The sequence below is a fragment of the Eleutherodactylus coqui genome, chromosome 10 (genome assembly GCF_035609145.1).
Source record: "Eleutherodactylus coqui strain aEleCoq1 chromosome 10, aEleCoq1.hap1, whole genome shotgun sequence".
Taxonomy (NCBI): Eukaryota; Metazoa; Chordata; class Amphibia; order Anura; family Eleutherodactylidae; genus Eleutherodactylus; species Eleutherodactylus coqui.
This window is the reverse complement of record NC_089846.1, coordinates 43,886,700-43,909,849: the sequence shown is the minus strand read 5'-3', so window position 1 is coordinate 43,909,849 and position 23,150 is coordinate 43,886,700. Positions and strand designations below refer to the sequence as shown.

At 48.0% G+C, this 23,150-nt stretch overlaps 1 protein-coding gene across 3 annotated transcripts in view; it reads left to right on the top strand.

Annotated features, from left to right (window-relative positions):
- Nucleotides 1–5,306: 5,306 nt before the first annotated feature.
- HDAC8 (histone deacetylase 8) overlaps nt 5,307–23,150 on the top strand; it is a 42,053-nt gene continuing 24,209 nt past the window's right edge. For 2 of the 3 annotated variants that reach the window (XR_010786953.1, XM_066580936.1), the window contains exons 1-6: nt 5,307–5,451; nt 9,365–9,417; nt 11,736–11,866; nt 13,436–13,577; nt 14,115–14,227; nt 20,457–20,534. Coding sequence is in view for 2 of the 3 variants with exons in the window: in XM_066580936.1 (XP_066437033.1) it covers nt 5,365–5,451; nt 9,365–9,417; nt 11,736–11,866; nt 13,436–13,577; nt 14,115–14,227; nt 20,457–20,534 (604 nt within the window). In the remaining variant the exon portion in view is untranslated. Of the gene's footprint in view, nt 5,452–9,364; nt 9,418–11,735; nt 11,867–13,435; nt 13,600–14,114; nt 14,228–20,456; nt 20,535–23,150 lie in introns of those variants that run through there. The other variant, XM_066580937.1, reaches the window with a different exon arrangement.

Genomic DNA, 23,150 nt, shown 5'->3' with positions numbered 1-23,150 from the left:
GGAGACAGTTTAGCACTGCTAAACTGCCTTCTCCTCGCCGGCTTTCGGCAACGGAAGGGGGGTGGGAGCTAGTGTGATAAACTCCCGCCCCTTGTCGGCTGCCAGCAACGGGAGGGGGCGAGAGCTTAGCACACTAGCTCCCAGCCCCTCCCATTGCAGACAGCCAGCGGAGAGAAGGAAGGAAGGGGATGGAAGTTTAGCAGACCTACTTCTCTGGTAGCTCCCATAGGAGTCTATGGGATTCACCGACATATTTCGGCTGGAAGATGGTTCAAGAATTATCTTTTCCGGCTGGCAAAAAAAGCACCTGGCTGGAATGCGCACCATATGTGCCATCTTGGCCTGCTGGGCGCTTTTACGCAGTGGAAAATCACCCATCTGAACACCTGCATTGGAAACCAATGTATCAGATGGGCAGCGTATATCCGCCAGGCATGAAAATGCAGCCAATATACGTTCGTGTGAAAGTCTATTGATCCAAAAAGAAATCTGCTGGCCTAAAGTCAGACATACTTAGGATGCCTAATTCCCGCCACCACCATTAATAAGTTGGGAAACAATTCCGGAACCTCTTCCTTTTATCAAAATAGGATATGAATCGGAGTTGGATTGAATTCCACTATGTCACTTATTTATAAACACAGGCCAAAATCCAGGTATGGACTTAAAGAATTTACTGCAAAGGTGCTTTATAGCCCGTCCTCACCCTTCAAAGGGGAAAGGGGGTGTACTCCAGGATTTTCACTATTCCTAGGGGAAAATGATGCCTAGATATTATTTTTTTAGGGGCAGAGCCTAACACCAACTTTCCTGTCTAGGTTAAGTGCCAGGCAGACAGGAACAGTGTGATGTTAGGCTCAGTCTGTGGTCCTGCCCTCTCCCCTTACATTCAAGCTATCCAGGTTATATTGCCAAAATGGGTTTCTTGAAGGCTGTACAGACAGTGGCAATGGTTTTCAATTTCTGTAGAAACCCTTTAAGGACCAATCGCCGTATATTTACAAAAGCAATAGTATGGCACAGGATTAAAGCTCCTGCAGTCTAGCAGGAGAAGGTAGAGTCCTGTTAGATAAGCTGTTTTTAACAGCTTCTGCCTTCACCTTTCCAGGCTACATAGCGCTATGGAGCACAGAGAGAAAGCAGAAGTGCCACTTCCTCTATTTGACTCAGCGATCCCATGAGTGCCGGGTGCCCCCTGCACAGCAGAGCTGCAGGGTCCTAGCAGGCCCAAATCAGTTCTGTTAGTGACTATTGCCAATACAGTGGGATGTTTTTACATGTTCCTGGAGCTGCTATGCATGCCCCAGCTACAGTGGAAAAGTGATTTATTTTATTTTTTTTTAAATTATTATGGGCGAAGTAGATGGTAAAAAAAAGTTACAAAAATAAGTTTTAAAAAAACTGCATAATAAAATAAAAATATATACATAAAGAAAATGGGTACTATTGTACCTTGTCGACACCGCAAGCTAGGGGTTTGACGGTCCTTAGCAGGAGGGAACGCCCCTGTCAGGCCCCTACCTGCTGATTGGCTGCATCGCTGTCCGTCTGGCTGGAAAGATACTTTAGCCGGGAACACTAGCAGCACACTGTGGAGGGCGATGGGGAAACTCTGTCCCCACGCTGGTAGGACCTTGCTCCAGGCAGCCAATCAGCAGCTTGTGGGCGTACACTGGGCATATACAGCACATCAGTAGGTCTCCACCCATACTTGTGGTGGAGACAAGATAAACCAGTAGTAAGAAAATGACCCAACGCCAACTAGAGCAGCCGCTCTATGCACCCTGTAATTCAAAACCGTACAATTTTTTGGACCCCCTCCTGCCAACAATAGGATTATACCGATTCTTTATTTGGACTGCACTCAATTTTGAATGCAATAGAGTGGGTTTAGGCCGCTCTCACAAGCGTTTATCAAAATGCTGCGTTTTTATGTGCAGTAACTTCGCAGCCAAAGCAAGCTGATGATGTCACCACCGCCGGCGGCATAGTAAGCAGCATTTTTAACACACCCTACTAATTTCAATGAGTGATGCAACGCTGAAAAAAGAACATACAGCGTTCCTTTTAGTGCACATTATAAACGCTGCGCTAAAATGCTCGTCTGAGGAGCGCCACTGCAATGAATGGAGGGTTAGTGCAGTGTTTTTAAAAACATTACTACTAAAGCCGAGCTCACATGTCTGTAAGCATAAAACGCTGCGTTTATCATGCAGCGTCTTCCCGCTGTATGCACCGGCTGTCGCTGTGTATGGCAGCCATTGTGCGCTGTGCAGAACACTGTAGCTCACACACGCTGTCCTGTTTAGGTTTCATGGAAATCAATGTAGTTGCATTGACTCCGATCACCGAGTAATACGCTGAGTATTAACGCTGATGTGAATGGGCCCTTCATGTAACGCTGAGTATTAACGCTGATGTGAATGGGCCCTTCATGTAACGCTGAGTATATACACTGATGTGAATGGGCCCTTCATGTAACGCTGAGTATATACACTGATGTGAATGGGCCCTTCATGTAACGCTGAGTATATACACTGATGTGAATGGGCCCTTCATGTAACGCTGAGTATATACACTGATGTGAATGGGCCCTTCATATAACACTGAGTATATACACTGATGTGAATGGGCCCTTCATGTAACGCTGAGTATATACACTGATGTGAATGGGCCCTTCATGTAACGCTGAGTATATACACTGATGTGAATGGGCCCTTCATGTAACGCTGAGTATATACACTGATGTGAATGGGCCCTTCATGTAACGCTGAGTATATACACTGATGTGAATGGGCCCTTCATGTAACGCTGAGTATATACACTGATGTGAATGGGCCCTTCATGTAACGCTGAGTATATACACTGATGTGAATGGGCCCTTCATGTAACGCTGAGTATATACACTGATGTGAATGGGCCCTTCATGTAACGCTGAGTATATACACTGATGTGAATGGGCCCTTCATATAACGACCTTTTAAAATTTAAGTTTGAAAAAAAGCACACTGTTAATATAGAAACAGAACTGGTATTGCAGTATAGCTTCTCTGAGCCTTCGGCCTGTCTGCTCTCTTACAGACTTCTCCTTTATGGCCTTCTTTTTCTTTTGCACACTGCTTCCTTCTTTCTCTTGTAAACTGCTCTCGTTACAACTTTCTCTCTTGCAGATTACTCCCTCATCATGACTTTCTCGCAGACTGCTCCCTCGTGGCCCCCTCCGATCTCTCTCGCAGACTGCTCCCTCGTGACCCCCTCTGACCTCTCTCGCAGACTGCTCTCTTGTGGCCCCCTCCGACCTCTCTCGCAGACTGCTCTCTTGTGGCCCCCTCCGACCTCTCTCGCAGACTGCTCCCCTGTGGTCCCCCTCCGACCTCTCTCGCAGACTGCTCCCTCGTGGCCCCCTCTGATCTCTCTCGCAGACTGCTCCCTCGTGACCCCCTCCGACCTCTCTCACAGACTGCTCCCTCGTGACCCCCTCCGACCTCTCTCGCAGACTGCTCCCTCGTGACCCCCTCCGACCTCTCTCGCAGACTGCTCCCTCGTGACCCCCTCCGACCTCTCTCGCAGACTGCTCCCTCGTGACCCCCTCCGACCTCTCTCGCAGACTGCTCCCTCGTGGCCCCCTCCGACCTCTCTCGCAGACTGCTCCCTCGTGGCCCCCTCCAACCTCTCTCGCAGACTGCTCCCTCATGGCCCCCTCCAACCTCTCTCGCAGACTGCTCCCTCATGACCCCCTCCGACCTCTCTCGCAGACTGCTCCCTCGTGACCCCCTCCGACCTCTCTCGCGGACTGCTCCCTCGTGACCCCCTCCGACCTCTCTTGCGGACTGCTCCCTCGTGACCCCCTCCGACCTCTCTTGCGGACTGCTCCCTCGTGGCCCCCTCCGACATCTCTTGCGGACTGCTCCCTCGTGGCCCCCTCCGATCTCTCTCGCGGACTGCTCCCTCGTGGCCCCCTCCGACATCTCTCGCGGACTGCTCCCTCGTGGCCCCCTCCGATCTCTCTCGCGGACTGCTCCCTCCGAACTCTCTCGCAGACTGCTCCCTCGTGACCCCCTCCGATCTCTCTCGCAGACTGCTCCCTCGTGACCCCCCTCCGATCTCTCTCGCAGACTGCTCCCTCGTGGCCCCCTCCGATCTCTCTCGCAGACTGCTCTCTTGTGGCCCCCTCCGACCTCTCTCGCAGACTGCTCTCTTGTGGCCCCCTCCGACCTCTCTCGCAGACTGCTCCCCTGTGGTCCCCCTCCAACCTCTCTCGCAGACTGCTCCCTCGTGGCCCCCTCTGATCTCTCTCGCAGACTGCTCCCTCGTGACCCCCTCCGACCTCTCTCACAGACTGCTCCCTCGTGACCCCCTCCGACCTCTCTCGCAGACTGCTCCCTCGTGACCCCCTCCGACCTCTCTCGCAGACTGCTCCCTCGTGGCCCCCTCCAACCTCTCTCGCAGACTGCTCCCTCGTGGCCCCCTCCAACCTCTCTCGCAGACTGCTCCCTCATGGCCCCCTCCAACCTCTCGCAGACTGCTCCCTCATGGCCCCCTCCGACCTCTCTCGCAGACTGCTCCCTCATGACCCCCTCCGACCTCTCTTGCGGACTGCTCCCTCGTGACCCCCTCCGACCTCTCTTGCGGACTGCTCCCTCGTGACCCCCTCCGACCTCTCTTGCGGACTGCTCCCTCATGGCCCCCTCCGACATCTCTTGCGGACTGCTCCCTCGTGGCCCCCTCCGATCTGTCTCGCGGACTGCTCCCTCGTGGCCCCCTCCGATCTCTCTCGTGGACTGCTCCCTCGTGGCCCCCTCCGACATCTCTCGCGGACTGCTCCCTCGTGGCCCCCTCCGATCTCTCTCGCGGACTGCTCCCTCCGAACTCTCTCGCAGACTGCTCCCTCGTGACCCCCTCCGATCTCTCTCGCAGACTGCTCCCTCGTGACCCCCCTCCGATCTCTCTCGCAGACTGCTCCCTCGTGACCCCCCTCCGATCTCTCTCGCAGACTGCTCCCTCGTGACCCCCCTCGTGACCCCCTCCGATCTCTCTCGCAGACTGCTCCCTCGTGACCCCCTCCGATCTCTCTCGCAGACTGATCCTTTGTTGTCTCCTCTCTTTCACTGACTTCTCCTCGATCCTATTCTTCTCAACCCTTGATTACCTTCCTCCATACTAATAGCATCGGTCTCCTTTTTGATTCCCCTCACCTAGCCTCAAAACCACGTGACACTATATGGCCGAGTGGAGAAGAATTTAGTACTGCAGGCCGTGGAGACGGAGAGCGGAACGTTTCTTTGGTGTCTTGTTGTGCGGGGAAGGATTAGGAGACCGGACATTGTGTCCGCGCTTCCCCTGTGCTACATACTACTGGCCGGTATGGAGGCGGCGCTGCCCCCTGTGTACATCCACAGCCCCGAATACGTGCAGCTGTGCGACGATGTCAACAGCAAAGTGCCCCGCCGGGTGAGCTTCTGCGTGCCTCCAGGGAGCGGGGGAGATATGGGCGACACCGATAATAGAGTAGAGCGGGATGTCTGACCCCGAAGGAAGCGGATGTGACCGGCTAGCAGGAAACGTGATCACAGATGGCTCCTCACTATGTGGTGCTGATAGTAACCTGCGCTCCTCACACAGCTGGCTTTGGTGCCCGTAGCAACCAATCAGAGCTGAGCTTTCATCTCTGAAACTGCTCTGGTGAAATGCAAGCTGGGCTCTGATTGGTTGTTACGGGCAACAAAGACAGGTTTTTCTCTCTGACAGTTCTAATCATTGTTTTCATGTCACTAAGTTTATCCTGAAGCCTCCTGCGCCGGTTACTAACAAAATGTATATTTAGAGGGATTCTCCAGCCAGAAGCATTCATCGCTTATTCCACGCATGCCGCGCTAGCAGAGGTCCGACTGCCGGACTTCTTACCCCCCTGAAAGACGGTGGCTAGAAGAATTATGAGTGCTGCGGTCAAGCATGCCGCTCCACTCAAAGTCAGCGTGAGCCGTTGGACCGCACCAATCTAGTGTTGGCTATTAACGCTTCGCTTCTGCCTTTAACCCTTTAAGGACACAGACCTTTTTTTTTTCATTTTCAGTTTTTTCTCCCCACTTTAAAAAAAATCATAACTCGTTCATTTATCCATCGCCGTCTGAGGGCTTGCGTTTTGCGAGACGAGTTGTATATTTCAGTGGTACCATAAAATGTACTGAAAAACTTCAAAAAAAATCCTAAAAAAGTAGAGTGAAGTGGGGAAAAAGAACGCAATTCTGCCATCTTTTGTAAGGGTCTTGTTTAGAGATGAGCGAACGTACTCGGCCACGCCCCTTTTTCGCCCGAGTACCGCGATTTTCGAGTACTTCCGTACTCGGGCGAAAAGATTCGTGGGGCGCCGTGGGTGAATGGGGGGTCACAGCGGGGAGTGGGGGGGGGAGAGAGAGAGGGCTCCCCCCTGTTCCCCGCTGCTACCCCCCGCGCCACCACGCCCGCCCCCCGGCACCCCCCGAATCTTTTCACCCGAGTACTGAAGTACTCGAAAATCGCGGTGCTCGATTGAGTAATTACTCTAAACGAGTATATTCGCTCATCTCTAGTCTTGTTTCTACGGTGTACACACTGCAGCAAAAATGTCCTACCGTCGTTCTACAATTACGACAATACCAAATTTCATGGAGTTTTTTTTGTTGTACTACTTTTAAAAAATAAAATATCTTTGGGAAAAAAATCAAATTATTATTCTGCCGCCGTCTTCTGACGGCCATATATATATTTTTTTCCCCATCAACCTAGTTGTGCGAGGGCTCCTTTTTTTGTGGGACGCACTCTAGTTTCTGCTGGTACCATTTTGGAGCATACATGACTTTTTGATTGGATTTTATCACTTTTTTTCTTGGAGGCGGGGTGAACAAAAACCACAATTCTGACGTGTATTTCTTTTCTGACTGCGTTCATCATGAGGGGTAAATAACGTGTTACTTCGATATATTGGATGGATGCAACAATACCTAAAATATTTTTCTTTTAGATTTTTTAAAATCCTGACTAAGGGTACAGGTTGCTTTTATTATTTCATTTTTTCATTTTATAATAAACTATTTTAAACTGATTTTTACATTTTAGGTTTTTTTTTTTAGTCTCCAGAGGAGACTTGAACTTGCGATTGGTTTGATCGCTTTGGCAGTATGATGTAATACCATAGTGTTACATTATATCGCCATCTGACAGGCAGGCTATCAAGCCATAGGAAATCTGCAGTGCCAACCCTGAGGGTTTTCAGAAGGCCCCCAGCTGCCATGGCAACCTAACTGCACTTGACGATCTCATTGCGGGTGGGCTTCCAGGCCCCCTGAATTCTGACATTTGCCATTGGTTGTTGGCTGTGAGAAAGAGCCTGCACCCGTATTGTATGGAGCAGGATCGGCTCCAGATCTTCCTCCATTCAAATCCTGAACCTCCCTGATGTAACTATGTCCCAGGGCATTAACCCCTTAGCGCCACAGGACGTAGAGTTATGTTCTGCAGATTCTGGATATGCATGGAGGAGGATCACGGGTGGATCTCGCCCCATACAATGTGGGTGCTGGCTGTTTCCTACAGCTGACACCTGCCAGCAACAGCTCCAATAAGCTGCGCTGCTCATCGGAGCTGTTAACCCTTTAAATGCCGGTCAATTCTGACAGCTTTTAAATGCCCTGACCAATGTTTGGGAATCTCTCACCCCCCCCCCCCCCCCCATGCAGCTGGGGCATTCTGAAGGGCTCTGGGCCTGCCATTGCAGATTGCCTATCAAGCCATGCCTGTGGTGATAATAAAAGTTTTAAAAATGCCCTTTTGCCATATTTATAATAAAATCAAAATAATAAAACAAACACATTTTGTATCGCTGCGTCAAAGTCTGATCTATCAAAGTAACGCAATGTTTACATTGCACAGTGAATGGCGGGGGGGGGGGGGGGAGCTCCAGAATTGTGCTTTTTTTCTTTTACCACCCCGTCTCCAAGAGAAAATGCAATAAAAAGTCGTATGGGTTCAAAAATATTACCAATAGAAACTACAGGACGGCCCGCAAAAATTGAGCCCTCGCGCAACTATGTCGATGAAAAATTAAAAAAGTTATGGCTGTTGGAAGATGGCGGCCGAAAATAACTTTAAAAAAAAATCTTTGACAAAAAAATAAACGTGCGTTTTGTATCGTCGTAATCGTACTGACTCATAGAATAAAGTTATCGGGTCATTTTTGCTGCAGTGTGTACGCCATAGAAACAAGACGCACCCAAAGATTACGGAATTTAGTTTTATTTCCATTTCACTCCACTTAGGATTTTTTTTAAACATTTTTTAGTACATTATATGGTACATTAAATAGGACTGTTGAAAAATACACCTCGTCCCGCAAAAAACAAGACTTTGGACATCTACTTTGATGGATAAATAAAAGAGTTATGATTTTTTTTAAAGTGGGGAGGAGGAAAAAAACAAGGAAAAAAAAAATGCCCGCATCCTTAAGGGGTTAAAGGTGTCTGTGCAGCTTCAACAACTTTTAATAGAGCAGTTGTTGGTGTTTTTCGCGGTTTCTCCCAATTCCTCCATACAGCTGGATGTCCGGCTTGGCTGAACGTTTGTGTGTTTAGGAAGGTAAGCTGCAGTTAGACAGCTCTGGCGCCAGCTTATCTCCCGGGGAAGAAAAGGATCAGGTATTGAAATTCAACATTCCCAACCCTTCTTAGGGCCCTTTTACACAGAGCGACCTGTTGGGTGCAGATGCCTGACAGGCCGATCATCGATCAGTGAATGAAGGTGGAGCGGGCTGGAATTGTTCCGACCTGTCCGCCGGCACTGACAGTAAATAGGCAGTTGTTCGTAGATGGAGACTGCCTGTTCACACAGGTTCATCATCATTCTGTTTTATGCCTGCAGAAACAGAAAGACAAAAAGAGAACGATAACGATTACCGTTCAGTCGGGGGATGCCTTCACACTGAACGATATTGTTTAGATTCTCGCTGAATGTGGAAATCTGAACGATTTATCGGCCCGTGTAAAAGAGTCTTTACTCCTGAAGGAAAGTTGGGATTCACCCGTGGACACGAGGCCTTTTCTGAATGGCCTTTTTTTCAGTGCATTTAGGACTAAAACACCGCCATAATTTAGTTGGTGGTTCTCTTCTGATGGGAGATTCTTACAGTCGAGCCCTACAATTGTGATTTTGAGTCTACAACACTTTCCGCATCTTCAATGTACATTCAGAACAGAAATTGACTGAAAGATGTTGATGGGAATATGGTTTATCATGTATATAGATCCGCACAGCTGATATATATAATGTGTGTGTGTATAATAATCTGTGACTTTCAGTAATAATCATGGTGTCTGGTAACTTTTACTCCTAGGCCAGCATGGTGCACTCCTTAATAGAAGCGTATGGACTGCTCAGGGAAATGAGGTGAGATCCAAGTAATGGGTCACTGTGACTCCTGTATGTACAATAATGGTGGTCATGGATGAGTCAGTAAACCAGTCAGACCACTCTATAATTTACTGGACCTGCTTGAAGGCTATGCGTACTTGTGCAGTTTTTTAATCAATGTATTTTTAAAAATTAAGACTTTTGTAATTGGTTTTCATTAAACATTTCTGATTGATTTCTATGCTTCTGTTGTTTTCCAAGGGTCAGGAGGGGTGTCGTGTCTCCTTAAGGCGAGCACTCAAAAAAAGTGTGTGGAGACACCTAGGGGATGAGTGGGTTGGGGGATAGTATAGTCTCTCCCTAAGGAGAGCACCTAAAAGGAGTGTGGGGACACTTAGAAGGTGAGTGAGGAGACTTATAAGGCCATGCAAGCTCCTCTGGGTAATTTATGCAAATAAGGAAGATGGAAAAATACTTCTGCAGCGCCACCTATTGGATTGCACCCCCTTTTTGGTGTTCTCAATGGGGAGAGACCATACCTTCCCTTGACCCACTCACCCCCTAGAGGTGTCCACACATTTTTTGGGTGCTCTCCTTAAGGAGACATGACACCAGCTAAGCGAGAAACCTATTGCACACTGATGAGGGTCAAACACCCCGAAACAGCTGTCTGTGTATGGATTCTGGATTGGTTTCCTATTCCCAATCATTGTTAAGACTTGTTAAAAAGTCACTTTGATTTGAAGAAATGCTGCTATCCAATAGGTGGCGCTGCATAGGTATTTTTTCATCTTCCTAGTTGATTTGCAAGACACTGCAGACTGAAGGACTGGACTCTTAGCAAAATCTGTCAGAGTAAACTGACTGACTCCTCCCCTATTCTCTGGTTTTGAACTTGCATTCGCTGTCTTTCCACTGAGCTCTTACAGAGGGCTGAATGATTGTGCTAGGGGATGCTGGAGGAGAGAGAGAGCAGAGAAAACTACTCTTATGGAGTGCTGTAATTCAATTTGCTCTCATATTTTTTGGTCTTACCGTTAGTGAGGTAGAACGGACCAGCAGCTACTCGGAGAAAGAGTGAGATAGCTGTGTAGTATTGAGTGGGTGTGGTTATGTTGCACAGCCTCTGAAAGAGGGGAGAGGGAACGGAGCTTTTATGCATTCATGAGAGAAACTTGTATAAGAGGGCCTGCAAAGTATGCGACTTTCTAAATGCATGATAAGGAAAACTCAATAGGAAAAAAAATGACAAATGCATACACTTTTTTTCTGCAGTTAGATATGTGTATATTGATTTTCAATGCACAAAGGTTTACATAGCCTTTAGACTGTACCTGAGTTTTCAAAAAGTTTTCTAAGATACACCAGGTTCTCCTTACCTTCTCATTTGCTGCTCTTTGCACTGTGTTTCATCTCTGTAAGTTCTGATTTTCAGGTGGGCTTCCCAATTATCCTGTTGCTCTGCTGTTTTGCCATCCACTTTCAGGGAGGGGGCATGTAGTTCATGCCCTAACTTCCTTGCCCTTACTTCCCATGCTGCATTGCACTGTCACCAGGGAGGCAGTATCTGAATGCCCACCCCTTTGCTTTCCAAAGACGATCAGTTATTTAGAGTCCTTCTGGCCAAATGATTAGTAAACCCACTACAATGTGTACACACATGCACTGTTACAGCGGGAGAAACAGATTGTGGAGATCCTTATCAGTGTCTGCAGATCTGTAAGCCTGCAGCCTCTCAGGGCAAGGGAGCTGCCTGTGAAGATATGGCCCCCCTGTTGCTATGGAAACCTCCCTGTGTCCTAGTTACTAAGGTAGCTCTGTACCTAACAATAGAGAGTGTCTTGCAGAGAAGCTGGGAGGGAGACCCCTAGTCGCAGCCACTTCAAATGTGATTTACAGTGGTAAAGCAACAACATTTTTAATGCAAGTATATTACAGAACTGATGAGACCAACATGAGCTTTTAGATGATCAGAAGTTAGTGCCCATTTAAGTTCTTCTCTATTATAGTGAAGCCTGATATACAGTATTCTACCGGTAGTCTGATAACACTTGGATGTTCTTGGACACATTCTGCTGTTTTTCATCGCTTAACCCTTTGCAATCCAATTTTGGATTCAGGGTTTTCTAGGGGGATTTCTCTAGAGCCAGTACTGCGATATGGTACATGCTGGAGAGACCCCCGACAACTGAGCGGCCAGTAATATACAGTAAGAATACCCTGACGGACGTCTCCCGACATTGGAGCTGTACAGGCTTCAATCAGAATGTCTTCAGACGTCAGACAGTGGATTGGAAAGGGTTAAATCCATGTTCTTTGTTTAGAAATGTTTCATTATCTGACTTTTTCCTAAGGGTTGTCAAGCCTAAAGTTGCTACTATGGAAGAGATGGCAGCATTCCATACTGACACCTACTTACAGCACCTCCGTAAGGTTAGCGAAGAAGGGGACAATGATGATCCCGAAACTGTTGAGTATGGACTAGGTAAGTAATAAAGCGCTAATGTGTAAGAATTGTCTCAATAGTGAGAGGTTCGTTAACCCCTTAATGCTATAGGACGTACAATGTCATGGAGGGTCTGAGTCTGTACGGAGCAGGAGGTGATGCCACTCCACACAATGAGGGTGCCAGCTGTCTTTAACAACTAACAGCTGGCACCCACATTTAACTGATAGTTGTTAACCCTCTAAATACCGCTGTCGATTGTGGCAGCGGCATTTAAATTCCCCAATCGGAGTTTCGGGGTGCTATTTCAGATTGGCTATCAAGCCATGCCTTTGGCATAGCTTGATAGACTGCCTGTCAGATCGCAGTATAATGTAACACTAAAGTACCCTGTTTCCCCGAAAATGAGACGCGTCTTATATTAATTTTTGCTCCCAAATATGCGCTACGTCTTATTTTCAGGGGGTGTCTTATTTTGCCGCGGCAAATCCATCTGTGGCCGCTAATCCCTCAATTGGCCAGCTTTGTGGACGAAATTTCTCAGAAATCTCGTCCACATGGGACAGCAAATCTGTCACGGCAAAGCTGGGAGAAGCCGGTGTTGTGGTGCGGATTCACTGGTCACAGAAACGAAAAAGCGTGCTGCCAAGTCACTTCAAAACAAGCGGCTGAGTGCCGTGGGTTTTGAAGCAGCGCTTTCCCGGCGGAAATCTCGCTGTGGCCAAACTGCGAGATTTCCGCTGGAAATACGCTCTGTGAGAACCCAGCCTGAAGAATCACATACAGGTTGCCTGACTCACACACAGAGCCATAAAAAAATAAGGGCTGTAAAGTAACGTACCTGTCTGCAGACAGAAGTTCCTGTACCACTTGTAAGCAGGGATGGTATTGCAGCTTCCGGCCACCAGGGGGAGCTCATCACAGCAGACATGTACAGCAGGAACAGAACGTACAGTATGGACTTTTCCAGCCAGCAAGGGGAGCTCACAACAGCACACTCGTACAGCACAGCAGGGACAGGATAACAGCAGACTGTCTGCAGATCTACCTATACATCTGGAGGTAGGAGACAACGGGGATGGCAGCAGGAGACAGGCCTCTTGACTTGCCTGCACACTTTACTATGCCTTACTATCGGGGGGTGCCTTATATTTGGGTCTTCTGCACATTTCAGGGGGTGCCTTATTTTCGGGGAAACACGGTATTACATTATACTGCATGAGCGATCAAACGATCGCAAGTTCGTGTCCTCTATGGGGACTTCAATTATTAAAAATAAATAAATATTAGTAAAAATATAACCTTTTCCTATATTTATAATTAAAAAGCAAACAAACAATAAATAACCAAAACATATTTTGTATCACTGCGTCTGGAAAAGTAGCGCATTATTGATCTCTCACAGTGAAAGTAGTCAGAAAAAGCCGTTAGAAGCAGCCACATGATTTGTTTTTCTTTCAACCCTGTACAAGCTTTTTACAGGATGTTTTATTACCAGTTCAGTAGCCATTAAAAATTAGTGTCTTGTCTGTGGAAATTTTTTTTTTAATGTAAACTTGAGCTGAAGCTGCCATGTTAATTTCTGGTTTTGTTAATGTAATATTTCAGGCTATGACTGCCCCATCACTGACGGTATCTATGACTATGCCGCTGCTGTAGGCGGAGCAACACTCACCGCAGCTGAACACCTAATAGGAGGCAAAACCCGCATTGCCATTAACTGGCCAGGTGGTTGGCATCATGCTAAGAAGTAGGCATTGTGGGAACTCTGGGTAAATTCAACTGGAATAAGTCTATTGTAAATAGATATAGCACCTTGGCATATCGTTAGTAAAAGTTCTTGTGGAACGAAATTTGGGTTTTCACTTACAGCGAAAGGGTTTTAGTCACCTTATACATTTATGACCTATCTACTGCAGAGGAGGGGAATGTATGATTGCTGGGACCCCCAGGGATCATGAACACAGCGCCACCTAGGTGGTGCGCCCTTCACTACCATTCCGTTCCTTGCCGATGGAGAGAGCGCAAAGCTCTGCTATTTCCGGATCACCAATGCATTCATTAAGGGAACTCGGGAAGCGGTATTCTTGTGATCCTGGGGACTCAATGGTTGGATCCCCATTGATCATACTTTATTATCTATCCAGTGGATAAGTGATTAATGTCTCTAGTGGAGAAAATTAGTTGATGCAAATATCAATTCCATTCTGACTTTCTGATCTGCAGTTTTTCAACCATACCATTTACACAGAGCATGTTTTATATAGGCTCTTCTTTTCCTCCTCAGAGATGAAGCCTCTGGATTTTGTTATCTTAATGATGCTGTTCTAGGCATTTTGAAGCTACGGCAAAAATATGACAGAGTGCTGTATATTGATCTGGATTTACATCATGGAGACGGTAAGAAGCATTGCCGCTAGAGATGAGCGAGCACCCAAATGCTCGGGTCCTCGTTATTCGAGTTGAGCTTTTCGTAAAATTTGAGAGCTCTACTCGAGTAACGAACCCCATTGACTACAATGGGAGACTCGAGCATTTTTGTATGTGGGACGCTGGGTGCTGAGCCTTTTTTTTTTTTGTTCGTTCATATTCTCTCTCTCTCATTCTCTCTCTCTCATTCTCTCTCTCTCATTCTCTCTCTCTCATTCTCTCTCTCTCTCATTCTCATTCTCTCTCTCTCTCTCATTCTCTCTCTCTCTCTCATTCTCTCTCTCTCTCTCATTCTCTCTCTCTCTCTCTCTCTCTCTCTCATTCTCTCTCTCTCATTCTCTCTCTCTCATTCTCTCTCTCTCATTCTCTCTCTCATTCTCATTCTCTCTCTCATTCTCTCTCTCATTCTCTCTCTCTCTCTCATTCTCTCTCTCTCTCTCTCATTCTCTCTCTCTCTCATTCTCTCTCTCTCTCTCATTCTCTCTCTCTCTCTCATTCTCTCTCTCATTCTCTCTCTCTCTCTCTCATTCTCTCTCTCTCTCATTCTCTCTCTCTCTCTCTCATTCTCTCTCTCATTCTCTCTCTCTCTCATTCTCTCTCTCATTCTCTCTCTCTCTCTCTCTCATTCTCTCTCTCTCATTCTCTCTCTCTCATTCTCTCTCTCTCTCTCTCATTCTCTCTCTCATTCTCTCTCTCTCTCTCATTCTCTCTCTCTCATTCTCTCTCTCATTCTCTCTCTCTCTCATTCTCTCTCTCATTCTCTCTCTCTCTCATTCTCTCTCTCTCTCTCTCTCTCATTCTCTCTCTCTCTCTCTCATTCTCTCTCTCTCATTCTCTCATTCTCTCTCTCATTCTCTCTCTCTCATATTATCTTATTCTCTCTCATTCTCTCTCTCTCTCATTCTCTCTCTCATTCTCTCTCTCTCTCATTCTCTCTCTCTCTCTCTCATTCTCTCTCTCTCTCATTCTCTCTCTCTCTCTCTCATTCTCTCTCTCTCATTCTCTCTTTCTCTCTCTCATTCTCTCTCTCTCATATTATCTTATTCTCTCTCATTCTCTCTCTCTCTCATTCTCTCTCTCTCTCTCTCTCTCTCTCTCTCTCTCATTCTCTCTCTCTCATATTATCTTATTCTCTCTCTCTCTCTCTCTCTCTCATTCTCTCTCTCTCATTGCCCACCTCTGCAGGAAAAGGAATTGTTAGACCAGGGGGGCGCAATCCCCTCGTGGCCAGGGCTAGGAAAGCATCCGCCTTGTGCGTCCATGGAATAGGGGACTAATGGGAGTTCTAGAAGACATTTTTACTAGTGACCACCCAATGTTACGTCCATCTTCCCTCTCGTTGCACCCCTCAAGACGGACCTATTTTCCAACTGCTTTAGTCCAATGACTCTCATGTCTTTACATCCTTGACAGACAGCGGCTAATACATTATTCCTCCTTACTGGGAATTATGGCGGTGCTGTGCAATGCGGTCTCAATCATATATGCTTCCAGCAGATCTTTAGTCCCCCTATTAATTATTCTCTGGGGCAGAATATAGAAGGCCATCTGGACTCTAACTGCCCGGTGGACAATCGGCCGTCATCTGTAAAGCGGGAGACTCATTATATCTACTGTCTTCATGCAGTGCATCGTAGTGTGAGGTGGCCCATTTATTCCCCTCCTTAGGAGGTGCGAATATCCTGCTGATAGACTCCGTGTCTAATGGCACATATGGCCTTTCAGTATCTGGCATCACGGTCATATACGCAATTGTAAGGGAACCCCATCTCCTTCTATAGGCTAAGAACAGTGCCCTTCAGAGCAGTATCTTTACCATGCTCAGACAATGACACTTCCATCCATGGGAGGAATAACTCCATAGTGCGGCAGTCTGTGGTGATCATCTCCCATAAACCGGGTTTATGACGAGACTATTTTTGTATGTGGATACGGCTCAGGATTAGTAATGATCATTTATCACATATCTCTCCATTCTAGATTCTAAAGGAATCCAGGTGATGTAGTACCTGGTGTCGTACGGTACAGTGGGGCGTTCTGCTATCAGCCCAGCCTCTTACACTGGTACTTTTATCTCTGAGGCGCCTCCTGCTATCCTACAAGTTAGTATCGCCATAGTAAGGTCTGAACCCACTTACTACGCAGCGTACCTCCACCCTAGGTGGTCTACTCCAGCCTTGGTTTCCACAACGAGCCTCTCCAGGAAACAGAGTATATAATCCATTACTACCAGTAATAATGTCCAGAGCTAGTACATGAGAGCCATACGTATAACGGGTACATTCCCCAGGTTTCATTCCTTTACAAGTACGGGGTCGGATTCTCATCTGTACTGTACTAACACTTATAGCGTGATGAGTGACAGTGCCCCATATCCTCAGTTTCAAGGCTGATTTTAAAAAATATGTATGTGTGTGTGTGTATTTAATATATACATACATACACGTGTGTGTGTAATAAATATAAATGAAGAAATTGTGCACACCCATTCTTCTGGGAGCCGTTCCAACTAGATGGACTATAGCACATCAACTACTGGCATCCTGGACTTGGTTCATCACCGGCATGGTTCGCCCTCCAGGACACTCATGTTCCTTGCGTTCCGGCCAGTTTCCACAAGTATCCTGCCCTCTAATTGCCATCTTAGTTTCCTTTGTTTGTCAGTCATCAGACCTCTGTACTTCGTCCTCTGCCATATGCCACTCTCACCATGCGGTGCTGAGCTTAATCCCACATTGCAGCCCTCTTAGCCTTTGCATCCAACAGCAAGCAGATGGAGGGCCAGTGTCATGCCAGGAACAGCCCAGTCCAGACCGGGCGTTGGGTTCTCTCAGGACAGTAGTTTGCCTTCTCTTGGTGGTAACAAACTACAAAGCACACAGTACTTCTTGATTTTTCTCGCCTGCTCCCTAACTCCTGTAGGGATCAAGTCTCTCTCCTTTAGAAAATTGCAAGTGTTTTCTAGACCATCAACAACTGCTTCCTTCCTCGGACAGGAACGCTTTAAGGGACGCTTTCACCGCGGAAATCTTGCGGTTTTGCTGCAGCAAAAAAACGCGGGATAAGCGCAGCTTCAAAACCCACAGCACTTAGCCGCAGATTTTGGAGCGGTTTTGCCGCATGCTTTTCCGTTGGGGCCCAACGAGAGGAGCGAGGCCACAACGGGGAAAAAAAAAATAATTGACATGCTGCGTCCCAGGAATCAACGCCGCAGCGCCGGCTAATGCCGGCTTTGCTGCAACAGATTGGCCGCTTCCTGTGGATGAGATTTTTGACAAATCTCGTCCACATGGCTGGCTAATCCCGGAATTAGCTGACGCAGGGAAATTCTATGGCAAATTCGCCCTGTGTGAACATATCTTTATGTCTGACAAGGGATAGCAAACGTTACTTGCTAGCTGCGATGGAGATAGCGCTTATTCGTGCCCACTAGGAACAATAGGCTAGTTACATGATCTGTTTCTTACCCCTCCACTTTGGGTACTGCTCTGGAACGTCCCTAGGGTTTTGCTGTGTCCCCCAATGATACGGACAAAAAAACAGGATTTTTGTTACTTACCGTAAAATCCCTTTCTCGTCACGTTTGTTGGGAGACACAGTACGCACCCAGTTGTTCTAAGGCGCTCCTCGAGCCGGCCTGACTCTTTCCCTAGAACTATCGCTCTTCTTATAGTCCGTACGGCTCGACTTCAGGTGTTCGTCTTCTCTCTCCTGCTTCTTCCGTACATACTGATTTAGTTCAGTGCCTGCAGGAGGGGTATAGCTGGTAGGAGGGAGTAACTTTTTCTTTGTCTAGTGTCGCCTCCTAGTGGCAGGAGGTATATCCAAGGTCTTGCTGTGTCCCCCAATGAACATGACGAAAAAGGGATTTTACAGTAAATAACAAAAATCCGTTTTTTCATGACTGTCAGCCACAACAAACATAGCGCCACATGACGCTTTTTGCATTACTCCATACCCGGATGATGCGGCTTTTCTCCTCGTAGGTCACATGGTTCAAATTGACCAACCAAAGTACAACTGTTTTGATTGGCCAACATAGTCACATACATGAGGCTTCGCTGTTGCGCTTGCAGCTGGATGGTGCTAGCTCAATATCGAGATCCCAGTTCATCTCCCGCTAGTTATGATATAGGAACCATTCATATTAATATATGCATTTTGGATAGCTGACAGTCACAGTTGCCCCACTAATAATACTAAGGGGCGATTTGGGCAGCACAGTATAATGACAAGCACACTGGTTTCAGCACTCTTAATAATTGTACTGATCAGTATTGGGGACACAGCACCCAAGGTCTTGTTGTGTCCGCCCAATAAACGTGGCGAGAAATAGGTTTTATGGTGAGTGGCAAAAATCCAATTTTCTCCTGCGTATCATTGGGGTAACCTAACAAGATCTTAGGCGCTGTGTCCCCCAATGTACATGACGAGAGATGGATTTTACAGTAATACTCCATTTACTGTCGGCTAAACGATCCGCATGAGCGAGTGATGTCACCACTAGTTGTTCGCGCTCGTGCAGATCATTAGGCAGGCGGATCATTGCTGAGGATCGTTCACTTCTCCCGACTTCTCGCTCGGTACTTCACATTCTATGTGACACACTGAGTGGGGAGCGTTTAGACGCAGCAGAAAGTGAGCGAGCGAATGATTTTTATGTTTGTCGAAACAGCAACAGACGAAAAGTAAACTAATAATGTAGGATGGCTTTACATTTAGAAGGATTGATTAACGCTCATTTTCGCTCAAACAGATTTTGCGCAGCAATCGTTACGTGTAATTGGCCCTTAAGTAACAAATATCCCTTTTTTTGAAACAGAACTGCACATGGCCCCAGAGGAGTTTAATGCAGCTTCTTAATATTCATATATTCATCCTCCCTCCAGACACTGATTGACAAGTCTCTCTGTATGTTCAGTAATATGAAGAAGGTCTGGGGAGGTTATGGGGACGGCATGGGCACTGTATAATGCTTAATTCCCTCTGTGATGACACTGAAGAAATTAAACACTTGCTGCCAGATTTTATCTAGTTTACAGCGGGGTCGACTCAGCGGTTGGGGTGACGACGTCGACTCGGCGGTTGGGGTGACGGGGTCGACTCGGCGGTTGGGGTGACGGGGTCGACTCGGCGGTTGGGGTGACGGGGTCGACTCGGCGGTTGGGGTGACGGGGTCGACTCGGCGGTTGGGGTGACGGGGTCGACTCGGCGGTTGGGGTGACGGGGTCGACTCGGCGGTTGGGGTGACGGGGTCGACTCGGCGGTTGGGGTGACGGGGTCGACTCGGCGGTTGGGGTGACGGGGTCGACTCGGCGGTTGGGGTGACGGGGTCGACTCGGCGGTTGGGGTGACGGGGTCGACTCGGCGGTTGGGGTGACGGGGTCGACTCGGCGGTTGGGGTGACGGGGTCGACTCGGCGGTTGGGACGACGGGGTCGACTCGGCGGTTGGGACGACGGGGTCGACTCGGCGGTTGGGACGACGGGGTCGACTCGGCGGTTGGGACGACGGGGTCGACTCGGCGGTTGGGACGACGGGGTCGACTCGGCGGTTGGGACGACGGGGTCGACTCGGCGGTTGGGACGACGGGGTCGACTCGGCGGTTGGGACGACGGGGTCGACTCGGCGGTTGGGACGACGGGGTCGACTCGGCGGTTGGGACGACGGGGTCGACTCGGCGGTTGGGACGACGGGGTCGACTCGGCGGTTGGGACGACGGGGTCGACTCGGCGGTTGGGGCGACGGGGTCGACTCGGCGGTTGGGGCGACGGGGTCGACTCGGCGGTTGGGGCGACGGGGTCGACTCGGCGGTTGGGGCGACGGGGTCGACTCGGCGGTTGGGGCGACGGGGTCGACTCGGCGGTTGGGGCGACGGGGTCGACTCGGCGGGTGGGGCGACGGGGTCGACTCGGCGGGTGGGGCGACGGGGTCGACTCGGCGGGTGGGGCGACGGGGTCGACTCGGCGGGTGGGGCGACGGGGTCGACTCAGCGGTTGGGGCGACGGGGTCGACTCAGCGGTTGGGACACTCTATAGGCAGCTTATTGTCAAGAGACCCTTTTAACAAGTTTGTCTTCAAAATTTCTAACATAATTTCTCTATGTTGTCAAATCAAAGTGTGATTTCAAGTGACAGAGGACCTGTCACTAGTATTGGTGTTCTAGAACTAATTATGTGTGGTGTTTGTCTTTGTTTCAGGGGTAGAAGATGCATTTAGTTTTACGTCTAAGGTTATGACTGTTTCTTTACATAAATTTTCTCCCGGCTTCTTTCCAGGTATGTAATAAGCAATGGAATTCCAGTTTTATTACTCATGTTTTGTATTTTCTTGCTTTCCTATTTACTGTTGGGATTTTACATCGCGCATCTTCTGATTTCACAGTTTTAGGGCTCAGTCACACGGGCGCCCGTGTTCCTGCACTATAAGACAGTTGCACTGCAGGTGCGGACGACTCTCCGCCGGAAGAAAGAACATGTGACCGGCTCCATTGCCGGTCGTGTTCTTTCTTCGGGCGGTGCGGAGAGTCATCCGCACCTGCAGTGCGGCTGTCTTCTTCATGCAGGAACACGGGCGCCCGTGTGACTAAACCCCTAGCTGCATGCAGTAATTACACAATTGCGAGAAAATATAAGGCAACCTTTTCTGCATTGATTACTAATAAAATGTGCTCTGATTGTTATCTAAGGCACAATTACAGACAAACACAATCTAACTACAGTAATAAATAACTCACACTTGTACCGTTCATGTCTTTTTAAAGGGGTTTTATCATTACCACCAAAAATTTTCTAGCAGCTGGGCCCATTGTAAAATACAAAAATAGAGTATACCTCCCTTTCTTCATTGTCCCAGATAAAAGCTGGGCAGAACCCACGTCCCTGGCTTCTGGGTGTACACCCTAGAAGAAGTGGTGGCTGCTGCAGCCTATTAGAAGCTGCAGAGTCACTATCAAAACTCCTGACATCAGCGCTTACATTCTGGGCACCGTGATGCCAGGAGTCCAGGACAGTGACACTGCAGCCTCTGATCAGCAGCAGTCATCTGACTTCCGCTAGGCCATACACCCAGAATCCGGTGCCAGGACTGTGGGAGCTGCTCAGCTACGTCTAGGGGGAGCGAGGAGAGGTAAGTATACTCTATTATTTATTTTTTTTTTACAATGTGGCCAGCTGCTGAAAATTTTTTGCTGGTAATAACACCCCTAACATCCAACGTTTTAAAACCTTTTTCAACCTCATGTGTCTAACATATCTTCTGAAAGTTATTTGCATTGAAGCATGATACACACTAACCAAATTTTCTGGAGAACAATAATCAGGCTTTGTGTGCCTTTGTTTAAGAAGCAAAGCACTTGTGAAACCCACACGCTCAATCTTCTTATTTGAAACGCCCTTTGCTGATTAGTTCTTAGGAAAGTCATTATTGGGGTGTTCTATGAAGATAAAGCTATCTCCCTATCCACAAGATAGAGGACTACTAGCTATCTGACTGATAGGACCCTCACAATCACCAAAACGGGTTCTGTGTCCCTCTGAAAGAATGGCAAATGAATGGAGCGGTAGCGCACATGCTTGACCACAGCCCCATTCATTTCTTCAGGAGCGCAAGTGATAGCCAAGTGCTTGAGCTTCTGTGGCTAGGTGATATCGTTATCTTACCGGAATGGCCCTTTAACACAGAGTTTCACTTAGGGCCCTTTAACACGGGCTGATATGATCAGCAAGAATCTGAACAATTAGCGTTCAATGTAAAAGCAGGCACTGACTGCAAACGTACGAATTCCGCTCAAATGCAATGCGGTTTTGTGTTAAGTGAAGTTGCGACCCTCCACCGTGGCTAAAAGACCAAAGAGGATCGCAGGCTGTTTCCCTTTGTTTTCAGTAGGAAACCTTGCATTGCACTCACATGCACCTCATACACTGTGTGATGCGTTGCTGGCCACATTGAAAACAATGGGCGATGCAAGGCATTCCGAGGGAACGCCCAAAGATGGGGCATGCTGCAATTTTTTTTTTAATTCCCTTCCCCCCAGGTAAAAATCGCTCATATGTTTGACCCCATTCAAAAGAACGGGTTCATATTCCTGCGTCTTGCAACGCACAAATCGCGCGCGATTTTCTCGGCCGTGTGAAAGCGGCCTTAAGGCCCATTTAGACACAACGATTATCGCTCAAAAGCCGTCTTTTGAGCAACAATCGTTGTTTCTAACTGCACTGACATCGTGCCCTTTTTCGTTAAACCTTTCGTCTTTCAGCATTCTGAAAGATAACGATGAGCCTTATCAGGGATTCACAGCGGGATACAGCTGATGTTATCGTTTCAGTTGTATCCTGCTCCCTGAACACATGTGGGGTATGAAGAACACAGCTGTCCAGCTGCGTTCTTTATACCATGCTCGGAGCGCTCGGCTGTATAACAGCCGGGCGCTCCGAGCGGGAAACAGCTGGATGCAGAAGACAAGCGGCCCCGCTCAGCTGTATAACAGCCGGGCGCTCCGAGCGGGAAACAGCTGGATGCAGAAGACAAGCGGCCCCGCTCAGCTGTATAACAGCCGGGCGCTCCGAGCGGGAAACAGCTGGATGCAGAAGACAAGCGGCCCCGCTCGTCTTCTGCATCCCCGCTCAGATCGCAACGTTTGAGCGATCACCTTGCGCTGTAAATGGACACAATGATTATCGCTCAAAAGACATATTTTGAGCAATAATCGTTGTGTCTCAATGGACCTTTACTCTTTCTCCCTGTATTGCGGGTGTTTACTCTGTTTACGTAACAAGGCATCAAAAGGTACAAATGTTTGTGTGTGATTAGCTTAGTTTCATTGTATTTGTCTATAATTGTGACTTCAGCAATCAGACCATATTTTATTAATAAGCAATGCAGAAATCCAGGTA